The following is a 16,662-nucleotide window of genomic DNA, read 5'->3' on the forward strand; positions in this document are numbered from 1 at the left end:
TTTCCAAAAGGCAATTGGACTTTGGTTTTCCTTGAAGACATTTAGCTTCTCATCCAAGAAGCTTCTTCAGTTCTGACTGAACAAAGTCCAGTTGCCTCTTGAAAAACCATTTTGGATCAAGCCCTGGGAATGCCCAGGAACATAAATGTAGCATCTTGTACCATCTTTAAAGAGTTGCAGACACCTTAAAGTCCTTGTAGTACTTTATTTCTGAAACTCTGCATCTAATACATAACTTTTGGCATTTTATCAGCCTCTGCGGCATGGTCCTTGCTCAAGGCCTTGATGGATTGTCACCCAAAATATCTGGAGGGTAAAAAGTAAATGAACTGGCCTGGCTAGACTTCTTCAAATCTATGTACTTTGGGGACCTTTTGGCAGACTGCCAAACAATCAGAAGAAGGGGGGATATCTCTGTACCTTGTCCAACTTTCTGTTGGTTGTTAAGGACGATCTGTACAAAGGTACCGGATCTTTGTGAAATATATGGCAGAGATCTGAGGTTAGCTCTTCCCATACGGAACTGTGGAATGATGGTGGCTAGCCTAGGACTGCTGGTTGAGGACTCAGGCTGGGAGGGAGGAGAATGTCTCTGGAGAAGAGAGAAAGAAGAGATAATTTATGAAAACAAGGCAGAACAATAGAGTTGCAAGGGACTTTGAGGTCTTCTAGTCCAACCCTCTGCTCAGGCAGGAAACCATTTCAGACAAATTGTTTTTCCAATCTCTTCTTAAAAACTTGCAGCGTTGGAGCATTTAGAAAGGGAGTTTATAACTGGGATGATGAAACTGGGCATATAATCTCTCTTAGCCCTGCCCAGGAGCTCCATACAGTGTGACATTCCGTAGAGTTTTTCAGATTTTCAAAGGCAAGAAACTGCAGAGATTGAGAACATTCTCTAACCTCTATAAGAACCTTTCATCTTTTGAAACAACTGGGCTGAATGCAGGCTTCCAATTAAATTCTTTTGGGTTTTTTCCTGACATAATCCACAGAATCTACTGGCAAAGTTACATCATTGACCCCATCTCTATCCAAAAAACAGGTGTTTTTTTAAGCAGACAAGAGGAAATAAATTACAAAGATAGGAAAAATCTTATCTTACAACCTGAGGTTACATTACTGTGGAATACTATTAAAAGGGTTGATATCCCCAAGCCTTAATAATTAGGCAATGAAAAAGTTTGTATTTAGTTATTTGCATGAAAACCAAAATTCATAAGAATCAGTTATGACGGACTGAAAACCTGATAGCTCACTTTCCTAGCACAGACATCAGAAACAAGCAAAAGCAGATTTTTCTGGAAAAAAAATTCTTGGATTACATTCTAGTTTGTTTGCATTATAGTTACTCATAGGCTATGTTAGGAGAAGCTAAATACTAAATGGGTTAGTGGAATGAAGAAAGAGAGAAAATTTGCAAAACAGAATGAAGAGCAGTGGGAATAAGTCTAGTTAAGTGAGAAACATATAAAGAGATTGTATAATGTGTTGCTTGAAATAGATTCGGAAAAGGATTTGGTAAAGGATTGTATGATAAAATGGGCACAGAATATTCAGGAACCAATAATGTTGGAAACATGGGAGAAAATCTGGGTTAGAAATGTTAAGTTTACACAAGCACAGAATTTAAGGGAAAATTTTTATAAGATGTTTTATAGATGGCACTTAGATCCCAAAAAATTATCACGTATGTATCCTAATATCCAAGCGAAATGTTGGAGGTGTGATTGTGATGACGCTACATATTTTCATATTTGGTGGACTTGCAAGAAAATTAAGGTCTTTTGGATAAGAATTTGGTGGATTATTCAAAATGTACTGAAGAAGAAGATAAAGTTCCTGCCACAATTTTTCCTTTTGGGAATTATAACGGATTGTACAGGGATTGAGACTAAATTGATTCTGAATTTAATAACAGCAGCAAGACTGTTGATTGGACAATACTGGAAGAAAGAAGAGATACCTACAATAGAAGAATGGATACTGAAAGTCATTAATTTGGCTGAGATGGCTAAAATCTCAGCTTTTTTAAAAGACAATATGCAGGAAAGATATTTAATTGAATGGAAAAAATGGATTGATTATCTACAAAACAGATATCAGATTAAGAAATATCAGATTGCCTTTGAATAATTAGAAAGTTATTTTATGTAATGGGGAGGGGGTTGGGAGATGAAAAGCTTTGGATGTGGTTAATTGGATTGGAAGGGAAAATTTTATTCTATGTTTGGTTTATGTATAACAATACCTTGTGATTGACCCGGGAAGCCGGGGGGGGAAGGGAGGGGGGAAGGGGTTTTTTTGGGAGGGAGGGGGGAAAAAAGGGGGGGAAATGTCTTTGTTTTTTTTAAAACTCTTTCAATAAAAAAAAAAAGTGAGAAACATGCAAAAATAATATTTAATTCATCATGTTGATCACTCGGTTGCTGAAGATATCCTGATAACATTTTTTTTCTGCAACAGAATCCTGTTAGCTGCTCATGTTGAAACAAATACAACCATATCTCAATTAGAATAATTTTGCCTGGGATGTGTCTTCCTTTCAATCAAGATGCTGTTCAGACAAATTGACTTACAGCTCCCCGAATGGCCGGCTGACGAATGAGGTCACCATCCAGGACCCTCAGTGACTCTTCATCTGCACAAGAGACAACAGTGTCAAAAAATCCTGGGAACCCTTTGTGATCGAGCCAAAGGAGAGGTGGGGAGGAATAAAAACACGGCTGGCTAGCCCAATGAAGTCTATCTGGCAAGAGGTAAATCTGTTTATTCCCATCTTGCTATGGGTTCACCGAAAATGTCCATAACATCCTGATGGAATTTAAGAAGTCTAATCAAATTTGCCTTTCAATAATATTGAAAGTTCAACAAACTTCTCATTCACAATATGCAGGTTTAACTCTCAACATTCTCAAATGTGTGATACAAGGCTTATATTGTTGTTATTTTTCCATCACAGAGGATGGAGAAGTAATTTATTTTGGCTTTGACCAGGAACTCAAACTGCCATTTATAGGCCTATTTTATTGGGAATGCAGTTGTGGTTCAAGATTTATATAGCATCCATTTATTGACTGGCTTTCTCCCTAGCTACTCTTTCTCTGTATTACTGTTCATAGGAAAAAGACCCTAGACTAACCTTCCTTGAGAACTAGTTTGATGTTATGGTTAAAGGAAGCAGGCTAGAACCCAGGAAAGCAAGAGTTCTAGTACTGCTGTGGGCATGAAGCCATGTCAGTGACTTTGGCCCAGCCACTCCCTTTCAGCCCTACGAAGAAGACAACTGAAAATATACTGCCAAGAAAAGTGCAGGGACTTGTCCAGGAAGATACCAACAGTGAAAACTGACCCAAAGGCATTAAATATATATTACCCTTCCTTAATTAATATTTATTAATATTAATCTATTAATATCAATATATTAATATAGATTAATACATTTATATTATATTATATTATATTATATTATATTATATTATATTATATTATATTATATTATATTATATTATATTATATTATATTAATTATATTAAATCTATATTTAAATCCATTCTCAGATACTTTTTGCATATGAAAGACAGTTCAAGAGTATCTCTGACCTGCAAACAAATTGGAAAGCGTGAGTAAGTTGCTCAACAGGAAAATTCTCACCAATGTATAACAATTTGCCCTCCAAGTGTGTAACCTTTTGGTTGAACCTTCAAGAGTTTTACTGCTATGTTCTCTCTCTGAGCCTGAATCCAAAATATAAGTTACAAGACAGAGAGGGGCCTTTCTCAATCATGGTGATAGCAATAGCATTTAGGCTTATATACTGCCCTATTGTTGTGACCGAGGCCGAAGTAGTGATTACCAAACACAATTCAGTCCTGAACAAACTTATTTTATTAAAACAGCTGAGAATTAATTCATTCTCAGCCTAATCCAAAACAAATTCTTTATAAACAGTCCTTCGGCCTTATCACGATCCTTTGTTGTCTTTGGCAACCTGCCAAAGTCTTTTCTTGGCAACCCCCCCACAAAGTTGAAAAGATGCTGACAAGAAGTAAGGGAATCAACGTTGCTTTTTCACAAAGAACCCAATGGCTCTTTGCTGCTCTTTTAAGCCTTATGGGAGTGGCCAATCATTTGGCCTTACTCCCGAGTTGTCCTTTTCACTTCAGCTGTTCTTGCCTTCTGGCAGCTCTTCGCATAAATGAACTAGGAACAGGCTCCTCTGCCTCTCTGCTGTCTGCCTCTGGAGGCTCTGGAGTCCGTGCATTGCTCCCAGATGGCCCTGGCCCCATCTCTGCCTCTGATGCAGAGCCCTCGTCTGAGTCTTCCCCTGACTCCAGGACCAGCCCATTGTCCTCTCCAGCCTCCGCACTGTCCAACTCCATTGCCAGGTCTGCAGACTGCTGGTGGACCACAACACCTATAGCTCTTTGTAGCAGGTTTATAAGCAGTTTATAGTGTCAGCATCTTGCCCCTAACAATCTGGGTCCTCATTTTATCGACCTCAGAAGGAAGGAAGGCTGAGTCAACCTTGAGCTGCTCAGGATGGAACTTCGGCTGTAGGCAGAGTCAGCCTGCAATACTACACTCTAACCACTGTGCCCCCAGGACTCCTAATCATGATAATCATGATAATGAAGTTGGTGCTGGTGAGGATACTGTTACCTTTGCAAACTTGACAGCAAGAGTCAGACATGGACACTGGAGAAGTGCAAGTTAAATTGGGACAGGTCTTCAAGGCACAATATACATTTCCTTCCTGCAGTAAAGAATCAAACAGAAAACAAACTGGGTTGTGATACTTGCGGATACAGGGTTTCCGATGCTTACAATAAAGCAATCCGAAGTCCATTCTTCTTTTCTTTCTTTTTTTGGAAGTGTTTTAAACCAGGGATCTCCAACCTTGGTCCCTTTAAGACTTGTGGACTTCAACTCCCAGAGTCTCTCAGCCAGCAAAGCTTTGCTGGCTGAGGGACTCTGGGAGTTGAAGTCCACAAGTCTTAAAGGGACCAAGGTTGGAGACCTCTGGTTTAAACTGCAGAATCAACAACCTCTGCAAAAGATCTGAATTCCCCAGAAGAGAATCTGCTTGACTTCTTCATCAGCAGAAATGAACAAAAATGAATCCTTTAAAATCTCGCAAGCGACAGGGCAAAGAAACAGCAAAGTGAAGGTACTCAAGTCCTCTATTCATATAGCTTTCAAACTGTATTTGGGGAAATTTGAAGCTCCTTGGAAATTAATCCAAGGTTCCAGGGTGGTAGAATGGCTTCTTTGAATTGGAGGGGCGTTCTCTTCTAGAATGACACAAGAGAAGTCCTTTGTTTCAAAATCAGAGCTAGAAATATGCATAGATACTTATTCTTCTCTTGTGTCTTGATGGCCAAAGTATGACTTGTTTGTTGACTTTGTTGGGTTAACGTTGTTGATGGCAATTCAATTGATTCATGTCTTAAGAGTTCAATCCACAAATGTTTGAACTGAATCAATCAAATTTTAGACATCAGGAAGGAATCCCTTCCTAGGTTTCTGCCCGTGATAAGGTTTTGTGAGAATACACCATCTGTGGAGTTTTTGGTGCTCTCTGAGCTTGGTGATGTTCTTGCAGAGATTACCTGATTAAATAACATCATATACCGTATGTCCCAAAGGTACTTTTCAAAGACAACTGGACTTTCTTTGTTTCTTGAAAACGTTTTGCTTCTTATCCGAGAAGCTTCTTCAATTCTGATTGAAGGTTCTGCACCCATTTGTACTCTGATTCAGGTGACCCTAATGGTACAGATTAACCCCAAGTGGCCCAACAACTCTCAAAGACCTAACAATGGACCTTCAGAGAGCTAACAACTAGATGACTGCAAGGGATATAAATGCTTTCATTCCCCATTATTCAGTCAGAACCAAACAAGCTTTTTGGATGAGAAGCAAAATGTTTTCAAAGAAAAATAAGAACGTCCACTTGCCTCTTGAAAAAGCTTCTTTTAAGTATATTTCTTTATTGTTCCACTGTCAACTTCGAACCGAACCTGGCAGCAGCCATTTTTCTGTCTCTGTCTGTCTGTCTGTCTGTCTCTCTCTCTCATCTATCTATCACCACTAGACTATGAAGCATATTTTCTGGAAGCTGTGAGGGAGGGGCTTCCTTTACCCTCTTTCTCTTATACATAATCTCTGGTTTGAGCACCCTCTTAACTCCTCTGGAATGGACCTCCTCCCTCCTGGGAATCCAGACTACATTCCATTACACATGGATATTGCTGAGAATTTTTTCATTTCACAACATATAGACAGATTTAACCATAGTTTCAATTTGGAAAATGTGACAATCCTAGACCAGGCCAAAAATACCAGGGAATTTCTAGAAGCCTGGCTCTCTGACAAATCAGCCATCAACAGACACATAAACAATATCTATAGACCATGCAAAAGAGACAACCAAAAAGGAATCAAAAGACCCAAGCATCTCTCCACCAGTAATCAGCACCCAAATCAGCATAGATTAATTCCAAGGTTAATTTCAGACCAAATAATCAAGTAAACAGTATCCCAATCAAGAAACTGATCAAGAGCCATCAGGAAACAGCCCAACCAAAAAATCTCTAAGACTGCCCCCCCTCCACCAACACAGACAGGCAAGTCAGCAGATATAAACTGACAGCAAACAGCACTCCTTACTACCGGTAGCACTGATTATGTTACCTAGTTAGGGTAATGAGACGTCTGCAAGAAAACAAGCACCATCAGAGTGCACCAAGGACCCCTGAAGCCAATGGTATTTATCACAAAATAATAATCAAGTTCAGAGAGCACCCAGGAGGCCACAGTTCAACCCTGAGCTACAAATATTCTCTTCCATCAAAGCCAATTGTGCCTGGTAGAAGCCAGGGTTTCACTTACAGAACAACTGCACTGCACACACTGATTGGGTTGTTTGTTTTGGAAGATTCCTTCTATGCCAAACATCTCCTCATGTTGGTAAATGGTCCCACTGTAATTGCAGGCCTTTCCAGTGGTTCTGATGTCTGAAGCAACTGGTTGATCTGGAAAAGAGAACAGCCAATCAGACTCAACCAAGAGGCTCAAACAGGACAGATTAAAAAGGGTAAATATATGTGTCCCAGGATAATGTTGCAGGATCCAGTCTGGTCGGTCACCAAAACGAGAGGTTTAGTATTCAGAACTTTTGGACTCATACTGAAGCCCATCCTCAGGAAATTTGTCTCTACAGAATGTGTGATTTGGGCTATTCTATGCGTAGTATTTATGTGGTGCCTGGTTGTGTATGGCTTTTTATTTGTTGATTGGGATGTTGATGGCGGGCTATTAAGTCATTGGCTTTTGTTTCCTTGTGCTGCCAAGTCCTTGGCTTCTAAGTACCTGATAAGCTGGAATAGCCCAAAGTACACATTCTGTAGAGAGACGTTCCCTGAGGACTGGCTCTAGCACGAAAGCTCAAAAGAATAAACCTCTGGTCCCGGTGACCGACTCAGATTGGATACTGCAGATAAAAATGTCTTCAAACTTCAGGCTTTGCTAGTGGTTTTGTTAGGTCATTTTGTTGTCCAACCCTGGCAACTTTAAGATTTGTGGACTTGAACTCCCAGAATTCCTCAGTTAGCATCTCAGTTCTGGGAGCTGAAGTCCACATCTCAAAGTTGCCAAGGTTGGACACCCCTTTTTTAGACCATGTTCTCCCTTAGCTTCTTCCAATATTTCTTTTCCCTGCTCCTATACGGTTCTTTTCCCCCAATATTCTTTTTTTAAAAATATTTCATTTTTACTGAATATTTTTCAAAGCAATAAACATGGAATATATAAAGTAAAAATAAAGAAAAAGAAAAATATGAAACAAATAGATTTTTGTGTGAATAATCATCTCAATGGTTTGTTTGCTACCACCCAAATTATTTCAGCACCCAGAGATTTAGTTGAGTTTGGGGGCTTGGTGCAAAGACAGCCTCATTTTGTCTTCCTACCAGATTGATGGGTAGCTGAAGCCTTTTTAGGCTTGCATTGTTACCACAGCATAAAAAAGAAACACTTTTAAATTATTTTACTACTGAAGAATGCAGGCTGATATTCTTCCTTGCTTCACTTTTCATTTGTGAAGCTTGGCACCCAACCAAAGTAGCACGAGGTATCAAATCATGGGCAAACAAACTCAATGGGCACAACTCGAGACCTTTGCAAATCACTTATGCTGGCATGCTGATATCTCAAAGCTTTGAATAGCTTTTGATGCATGTGGGGGAAAGAAACTACTAGGACTTCTGCACTGTGCAACATGCATGAAATTCAATATGTTAGACCCTTATATCCATGTGTAATTCCATAAAGGCAGAAAAGCACATTTTGATATTGAAATATCCTTAGAGTGTTTTAACAACAGACTATTTTAAGAAAGTGGGGCAGGAGAGAAAGAGAGGGAAACACGACATATATTAATTGGGGTTTAAGGATAAACACTTGAACTTGGGGTGTAAAGAGAAAAAAAATGGGTGCCATAACAGATGCAAATGCTTAAATCAACCATGACATCTCTACAACCTCTGAAAGCCCATGTCAAATCTTCATGAGTGTGTCAATGAAGATTCTCAGTCATCCAGGTACAGTTGTCTGAAGGCTGTCTGAAGTTGTCTGAAGGTTGAAACATTGCAACTGGACTAATTTTTTGTTGTTAGTTTGACAGACATTTCACTGCCCATCCAGGCAGCTGCAGCAGTCTGTTGTGTCTTGTCCGTTCTCACAGCAGCCGGGGCCTTCTTATCTGCTCCCAAACACGGAGGAATGTATGCCTCCCGGCCCCAGTCCTGGCTCCATGCCCAGACAAGCTGAAGAGGAGGGGGCACCTCCCGGTCCCAGCCCTGGCTCCATGCCCAAGCAGGCTGCAGAGGAGGGAGCACCCCCCGGCCCCAGCCCTGGCTCCATGCCCAGGCAAACGGAGCAGCTAGACCCCTCCCCCTCCTCCACAGCATGTGAGCCTGAGGAAAGTTTATTTCCAACAGCTGCTGATTGGAGTGACCCTCGCATCAGAAGACTGGATAGGCGGAGGCAACAGAAGGAAGGGAGGGGCAGGCCTTAATGAGTGCTGAGTCATGGAGCCACACCCCATGGCCTATATAAAGGATCTGCTTTCTGGCAGTCTCTGAGTCAGGCAAAGTCGAACTTATCTTGCTGAAGTCACTTTCTGGTCTCCTGCCTGCTCTGAGGACTTTGCTAGGACTTTGGGCAGAGCTGCAGAGGCAAGCCTGATTCGGATTTCCCTGACCCGGCCGTCAGCGGAGGAGTGGGACACGACACAGTCAGAGCAAGGCAGTTAGGCAAAGTTGTTGGAATGTAACAACTTCTACCCCAGCAACTTCAGGGGTTTCCTCCCCAAAATGCATTGCAAAATGTCAGTGAAGATTCTCAATCATCCAGGTAGTCTGAAGATAGTTTGAAGGTTGAATGATTGCAACTGGACTAAGTTGCCCGGGTGGGTGGTGACAAGTCTTTCAAACTAACAACAAAAATAGAATGTATAGAACATAGAATAATAGAGTCGGAAGGGACATTGGAGGTCTTCTGGTCCAACCCTATACCATTTCAGACCAATAGTTCTCCAGTCTCTTTTTGAAAGCCTGCAGTGATTGAGCATCCACAACTGTTGAAGGCAAGCTGTTCCATTGCTTGATTGATGACTGATAATTATTAACTGATAATTCAACTGGTTGATTAGTCCAGTTGCAACAATTCAACCATCAGACAACCTTTCTACATCTATGAATTCTGAATCCTCTTCACATCTAGACTATAGGTTGCTAGTTTCCAAATCCACATTCAACTGCCTCTGCCAAATCTTCTTTGCTTGCTGTTCTGTTGCATTACATAATAGCTGTTCTCTGGGCAATGTTGATCCAATTATTCCACTGTAATGTTGTACAACTGTGATTCATTTGTAAGTGGGAATAAGCAAGATGATGAGAAGGTAGCAAGAGCTTCAAGCCACCAGATGTTAAGCATGTAGGAAGATTTTTCTCACCCCTTCCAAAATATCTTGCTTAATCTCAGTTATAACATGATCTCTTGAAATATTATAAATATACCTGTACATACCCATTTGTACAGTCATAAATGCTTACTGGCTCACTTATTTTTCTGGCTGACCTTGCCTTGTTACAAAGCAATGTTGGGTTGCAACAAATGTGGTTGACAATGCTATTGGCTACCTCTTGCAGAGAAACAACCATTGTTTGTTTATCTGGGGAGAAGATGGGTATACAGGTAATTCTTGACTTACAACAGTTCATTTAGTGACCATTCAAAGTTATAATAGCACTTGAAAAAGTGACTTATGACTGTTTTTCACAATGCAACTGTTGCAGCATTCCCATGGTCACATGATCAAAATTCAGGTGCTTAGCAACTGACTCATATTTATGACGGTTGCAGTGTCCTGGGGTCACATGATCCCCTCTTGCAACCTTCTGTCGAGTGAAATCAATGGGGAAGCCAGATTCACAACATCCGTGTTACTAATTTAAAAACCACAGTGATTGACTTAACAACTGTGGCAAGAAACGTCCTACAGTGGAACAAAACTCATTTAACAACTGTCTGGCTTAGTAATAGAAATTTTGGCCTCAATGCTGGTCGTAAGTCGAGGACTATCTGTATTGCAACAGCCAGCCAGATATTAAGAAGCACAGATATTATCACATATCAAAAAGGAAGAGAAGGCAAAAATGATTTGTCTTACACGAAGGGGACACCACACACTGAATGTTCTGTGATGAAAATGTAGAACCCATAGAAATTCTATGGGGAACAAGGGACCATATTCTCTGCTCGTCACAAATGGACTGGGTAATTATAGAGTTTTGCTGCGTGACAGCCTCCTTTTGTTATTATTGGACAGGGCAATGGTAAGTTGGTTCCCTTCCGGTATTTTCAGCAGCAAATATTCTAAAACTGCTTTGTTGCACTAGAGACGCAGATTACCTGGACACTTTGGACAGCATTTTGAGGGTTCATATATTGGGGTGGAACACCGCAAGGTTGCACACTTGACTTTCATACACAGCACGTTCCCCCTCTGAAGAAATCAAAGTAGAGAAACAGACCTTCCATAAATACAGTTAGAATGCAAAGTGGCTGTTTACTTGCGCATCGACGGGGCTTCAGAGCAAAGAATTGCACTTCCAGTGCCAAAATTTCTATTGGTCGCCCCTGCTTCTGAAGGCCCTTGCTCACTGGGCATTGACTTTGATCGGCTTTGATAAGCTCGGTCATTAATGTTAAAATTGCTACTTCTCTGATCTCTGCAGTTAAATACAGATGGTCCTCGACTTATGACCTTGTGAAGTGAATCACTGCAGTTGTAGTTACATGATTGTTAAGTAAAACTGGATTCCCCATTGACTTATCAGAATTTGCAAAAGGTGATCACGATCACATGACTCCGGGATGATGTAACCATCATAAATATGAACCACTTGCCAAGCATCCAAATTTTGATCATGTGGCCTGAGGATGCTGCAATGGTTGTGTGAAAAACAGTCATAAATTACTTTTTTCAGTGCTGTTGTAACATTGAATGGTCACTAAACGAATGGCTGTAAGTCGAGGACTCTGCAATGGAAAGGAATGGTGCAATGAATGAATGGAGGTGAAACTCATACAGATTGGAACAAAACCTTAGCTCTTCCTTCATGAGAAGCCTCTTGATCTGAACTGTACTCATCCAACTAGCTTTTGGGGTGGAGCAACCTATCATGCCTGAAACAATGTCAGATTTCGGCCATCTAACCTTAGTCTTCAGCAGGAAGCGGGATTTTGTACAGTACAAAAATGCTAAAATGGCATTAGAATGGGCAAGTTCAAGAGACTTTGTTGAGTGCAAGTTTTTATAGGAAGGAAAAAGAGGAGATGGGGTGGTGGTTTTGATGTATGAGTCATCAGGTGAGTAATAAATTTACCTGTCAGGCCCAAGACCAAGAATGACATAAGTTATGTTTTCTATTGTTTCACACTTATAGGCAAAATTGTGCCACACTTCTTTCTGCATCTACAATACTCTGTGATCTGTTATGGAGGGTCTGTCTTCATCCTCTTTCTCACACATAGGATCTTTGGGCTGAGTTGCCTTTTATTCCTCTGGAATGGACCTCCTCCCTCCTGGAAATCCATCTCCTCACTATATTCCATCATCATATTTGTGAACTTCAACTCCCAGAATCCCTCAGACATCCTGTATGGACATCAGTTCCCAGAATTCCACAGTCAGCCTGTGCCAGGCTCAAAATCAGGAACCATCTCTCCAAGTGGAGATCTTTACTGTTTCATACCTATAGGCCAAATCTTCCCAGACTGAGGACTCTACTTGCTACCTCTACAATATACTCTGGGAACTAATAGGGAGGGGCTGTCTTCACACGCTCTCTCACACACATGATCTCTGGGCTGAGTTGTCTCTTACTCCTCTGGAATGGATACCCCTCCCTCCTGGAAATCCACTTCTTTACTACATCCAATCACATTACCTCTGTGCAGAGACACTCAAGGCAGCGAACAATTCCATATGGTTCAAGGAAAGGATTCCATCTTTCTCCTACTTGATATTTCTTATCTTGAAACATGCAGTAGGTTTCTGAATCTGCAAAAAAGAAAAGAGAAAGAGAGATACTGTGAATTGGTGACCAAGAGCAACCAGAGTACAGATAGTCCTCCACTTACAACAGTTCATTTAGTGACCATTCAAAGTTACAATGGCGCTGAAAAAAATATAATAAAAAAACTTATAACTGTTGCAGCATCCCCATTGTCACGTGAACATGATCAAAATCCAAACATTTGGCAACTGGTTCATACTTATGACTATTGCTATGTCCCAAGATCACCTTTTGCGACCCTCTGACAAGCAAAGACAATAGGGAAGCCAGATTCAGTCAACAACCGTGTTACTAGTTTAACAACTGTAATGATTCACTTAACAACTGTGGCAAGAAAGGTCGTAAAATGGGACAAAACTCACTTAACAACTGTCTCATTTAGCAACAAAGTTTTGGCTCAATTGTGATCATAAGTTGAAGACTATCTGTATTTAATTTCTATAGAAAAGATGTACATCATTATTGTAGTTAACATAGATGGGAGTGCTATTATTTTATGTTTAATCATGCTGGGATGTATGTTTGCCTGCTTCATGAGACATTCAACTCTGTATCTCCTTACCAGATTTCTCTGAACGGGCACCACTGATTGATCTGTCAGCTTGATTATGAGATTTGCAAAATCCCGCCCGACATAAGCGCCTCTTCTAGCAACACGTATGTTAAAAATTTAGTGAATCCCGATTCACTGAATTTCATAGAGTTAATTCTCTTTTGACAAGTGTTAAGCTGAATGCCCCTAAATCCTGTTGATATTGGGGTCACTCAAGACAGTTGGAAACATAGCTCCTTACTTCGCATCTCGGCTTGCTCTCAGAGCTTTAATCTCAGTTTGGCTTAAAGTGACCAGCTTTCTGAATCTGATGGGTCCTCTGGGTGATTCTTAAACCAACTTTCAGTTTCCAAAACAAATCTGCATTTATTTGAAAGCGCCCAATTCATTCAAACTGAATCATGATTTAACTCCTTTTTTGGGTTTGCACAATCAATGAACGGACTGGTAAAATAACCAAGAAGCTGAGTTCTAAGTTTTTAAAATGTGTTAATACTAGCTTAGTTCACATGTTATGCTGAAGCAGACATTAGGCCTTTAACTGACCTGGTTAAGTATGAATGGAACTCTTTGTTTGCCCTGGAACTTGTTTCTGTGGTTTTATGTGCTGTTTTTATGTTCTGTGCTGGTTTTATGATGAGTAAATGGGAGTTTATATAACCCAGAAGAACCGTTGCAAATTAAACACTTAGCAGTCAACCTGTGCACCCATCATGGATTTCTGTGCTTCACTTCTCAACTGAGGAGATCCATAACAAGAGCGTTGCTGAGATGGGCCCTTCAAATCTGGTCCCCTCAATCAACTTTCCATCCTGCTTCAAGAAGAAAGAAAGATCCAAGGGAAGTTTGGCGGCTCATGTAAAAAAAATAAATCAGCTTTCATTTTGGGTGAGTGCAGACTGAACAAAATGTTCATACCAGGAAAGCAATGAACTGGAAATGCCACTCAGAGTCCATTGGCCCTGCTTGGAGCACAGCTATCTGCACACCTCAGCCGAATAAATAAGCTTATTTGGACCACGTCCATCTTTTCCCCTTTGGCTTGTTAGAGTTGTTGGGATAAAGATAGAAAATAATTTTAATTCTGTTCTTGAATTTGGTTACAAAACGTATGGTGAAACACAGGAGGTGTGAAAAATGGGAAATGAAAGCTACTCCCATGATAAATATTGCTGCCCTGCTGAAAATCTCCCTGCATTTTTTGGTCTTCCAGTTCTTATTCCACCTATAAAAATTGTCTTTCAAGAACTACAGTAGTAGATTTACAAACCATTTTCTCTGCATTTCTGTCTTTGATGATATTATGACTTTTCACTCAACTCTAAACTTTTCATTTTATATTTACTCGTTAATTCAGCCAGCCTTAGTTTGGTGGTCACAGGACTAACCAAAGCAGACAATCTGACATTTTGCCAAGGATTTTAAACATGGAATGAAACCTGGATACATGTAGTTCTTAACTGACTATGGAGAGCAGTCCATATTCTTCTTCTTTCTTCTTTCCTTCTTCTTTCTTCTTTCCTTCTTCTTTCTTCCTTCCTCCTCCCTGCTCCTGCCTCCTCCTTCATCTAAATCAAGCTTTAAACTGTCAGACTTTTAAATCTTCTTGGCTTTGTCGTTGGCCAAACGTAAGTCATTATTGGTACATGTTTCTGATAGTATCAGCAGATGCAATGGGCTCTGTGTCTCTCCACATTCATATAGCATGATGTTTGTCTGCAATGGTATAGGGCTTCCTGCCTGAGCAGGGGGTTGGACTAGAAGATCTCCAAGGTACCTTCCAACTCTTTTATTCTGTTAAGAGCCTCAACTTGAGCATATTGGTTTTACACTTAGGCACTCCAATCCTCAACCTATTTAGGGTCCTGAATAGGTAGTATAAGGGAGGTCAGATCCTTCAGTTATATCCTCTTTAAATATTAATCCTTCCCCAATGGTCTCCTTCCTCCATCTTTTCATTCAACTTTGTTGTTGTCCATATATTTTTTTCTCTGGGTTCAACATGAATCCTCTTCAAACATACTGATCAAAAGAGAGAGAACTATGGATGTGAAATAAAAGTAGAAAGAAAATCTGGCGCTCTATTGCTTGGATCCATCTAGGAGTAGACTCCAAAATCTCTGGAAGATATCAAATTGCACTTCCTATTATAGGACTGCATGGTATGTCTGAAAATCAAGTGTGGCTGCCTTTTCAGTACAGGTGGTCCTCAACTTATGACTCCAACTGAGCCCATAATTTATGTTGTTAAATTTGTTAAGTGAATTTTGCCCAAATTTACGACTTTTCTTACCACATTTGTTAAGTGAATCACTGCAGTTAAATTAGTAAGACAGTTGTTAAGTGAATCTGGTTTCCCCATTGATTTTGCTTGTCAGAAGGTCACAAAAGGGGATCACATGACCCCGGGACACTGCAAGCATCATAAATGTGAGCCAGTTGTGAAGCATCCAAATGTAAATCATGTGACCATAGACAATGGTCGTAAGAGTGAAAATGGACCTACCGTATATACTCGAGTATAAGCCGAGTTTTTCAGCACGTTTTTTGTGCTGAAAAACGTCCCCTCGGCTTATACTCGGGTCTATACGGCTTATACTCGAGTTTTTTTTTTTTAAGCCCCTCGGCTTATACTCGAGTATATACGGCTTATACTCGAGTTTTTTTTTTTTTTAAGCCCCTCGGCTTATACTCGAGTATATACGGCTTATACTCGAGTTTTTTTTTTTTAAGCCCCTCGGCTTATACTCGAGTATATACGGCTTATACTCGAGTTTTTTTTTTTTCTTTTTTTCACATTTTACCGGACGGCGCGGGGAAGCCCTGCCGGTGCAGTGAGAGGGCGGGGCGGGGGAGCCGCCAGCCTTCTCAGCTGAGGGAGGGAGGGTTTCCCCAACCGGTAGGTGCCTCATTTCCCACCCTCGGCTTATACTCGAGTCCCCAGTTTACCCCAGTTTTTGGGGTAAAATTGGGGACCTCGGCTTATACTCGGATCGTCTTATATTCGAGTATATACGGTAAGTCCATTTTCTCAGTGCCATTGTAACTTCAAAAGGTCATTAAACGTACTGTTGTAAGTCAAGGACTACCTGTATTTCACATAATGCCCTTTATTTGGTACTTCACATTCAGCCATCATTAAAATATTAGCTAATGAAATCACCTGGGTTTATACTACAGTAAACCAAAAATTAGCTATATTATGTGAATGCCAAGCCCGGGTTTGTAATCAGTGGTGGGTTTCAAATTTTTTTACTACTGGTTCTGTGGGTGTGGCTTAGTGGGCGAATTCAATTCAGGGGAAGGTTACTGCAAAATCCCCATTTCCTCCCAATCAGCTGAGATTTGGGAGGCAGAGAACAGATGGGAGTGGGGTCAGTCAGAATTTTTACTACCGGTTTTCCGAACTACTCAGAATTTCCGCTACCGGTTCTCCAGAACTGGTCAGAACCTGCTGAAACC

The 16,662-nt window shown here is 40.6% G+C and overlaps 1 protein-coding gene across 1 annotated transcript in view; it reads right to left on the reverse strand.

Moving 5' to 3' along the window:
* The window catches only part of CHRDL1 (chordin like 1), a 44,533-nt gene that overhangs the window by 13,888 nt on the left and 13,983 nt on the right, over positions 1–16,662 (reverse strand). The window contains exons 3-8 of the mRNA XM_058196732.1: positions 12,519–12,631; positions 10,978–11,071; positions 6,895–7,037; positions 4,663–4,756; positions 2,580–2,641; positions 421–592 (exon numbers count right to left, since the gene is read on the reverse strand). Of these exons, the coding sequence (XP_058052715.1) occupies positions 421–592; positions 2,580–2,641; positions 4,663–4,756; positions 6,895–7,037; positions 10,978–11,071; positions 12,519–12,631 (678 nt within the window). The remainder of the gene's footprint in view (positions 1–420; positions 593–2,579; positions 2,642–4,662; positions 4,757–6,894; positions 7,038–10,977; positions 11,072–12,518; positions 12,632–16,662) is intronic.

Source organism: Ahaetulla prasina, chromosome 11 (genome assembly GCF_028640845.1).
Source record: "Ahaetulla prasina isolate Xishuangbanna chromosome 11, ASM2864084v1, whole genome shotgun sequence".
Classification (NCBI taxonomy): Eukaryota; Metazoa; Chordata; class Lepidosauria; order Squamata; family Colubridae; genus Ahaetulla; species Ahaetulla prasina.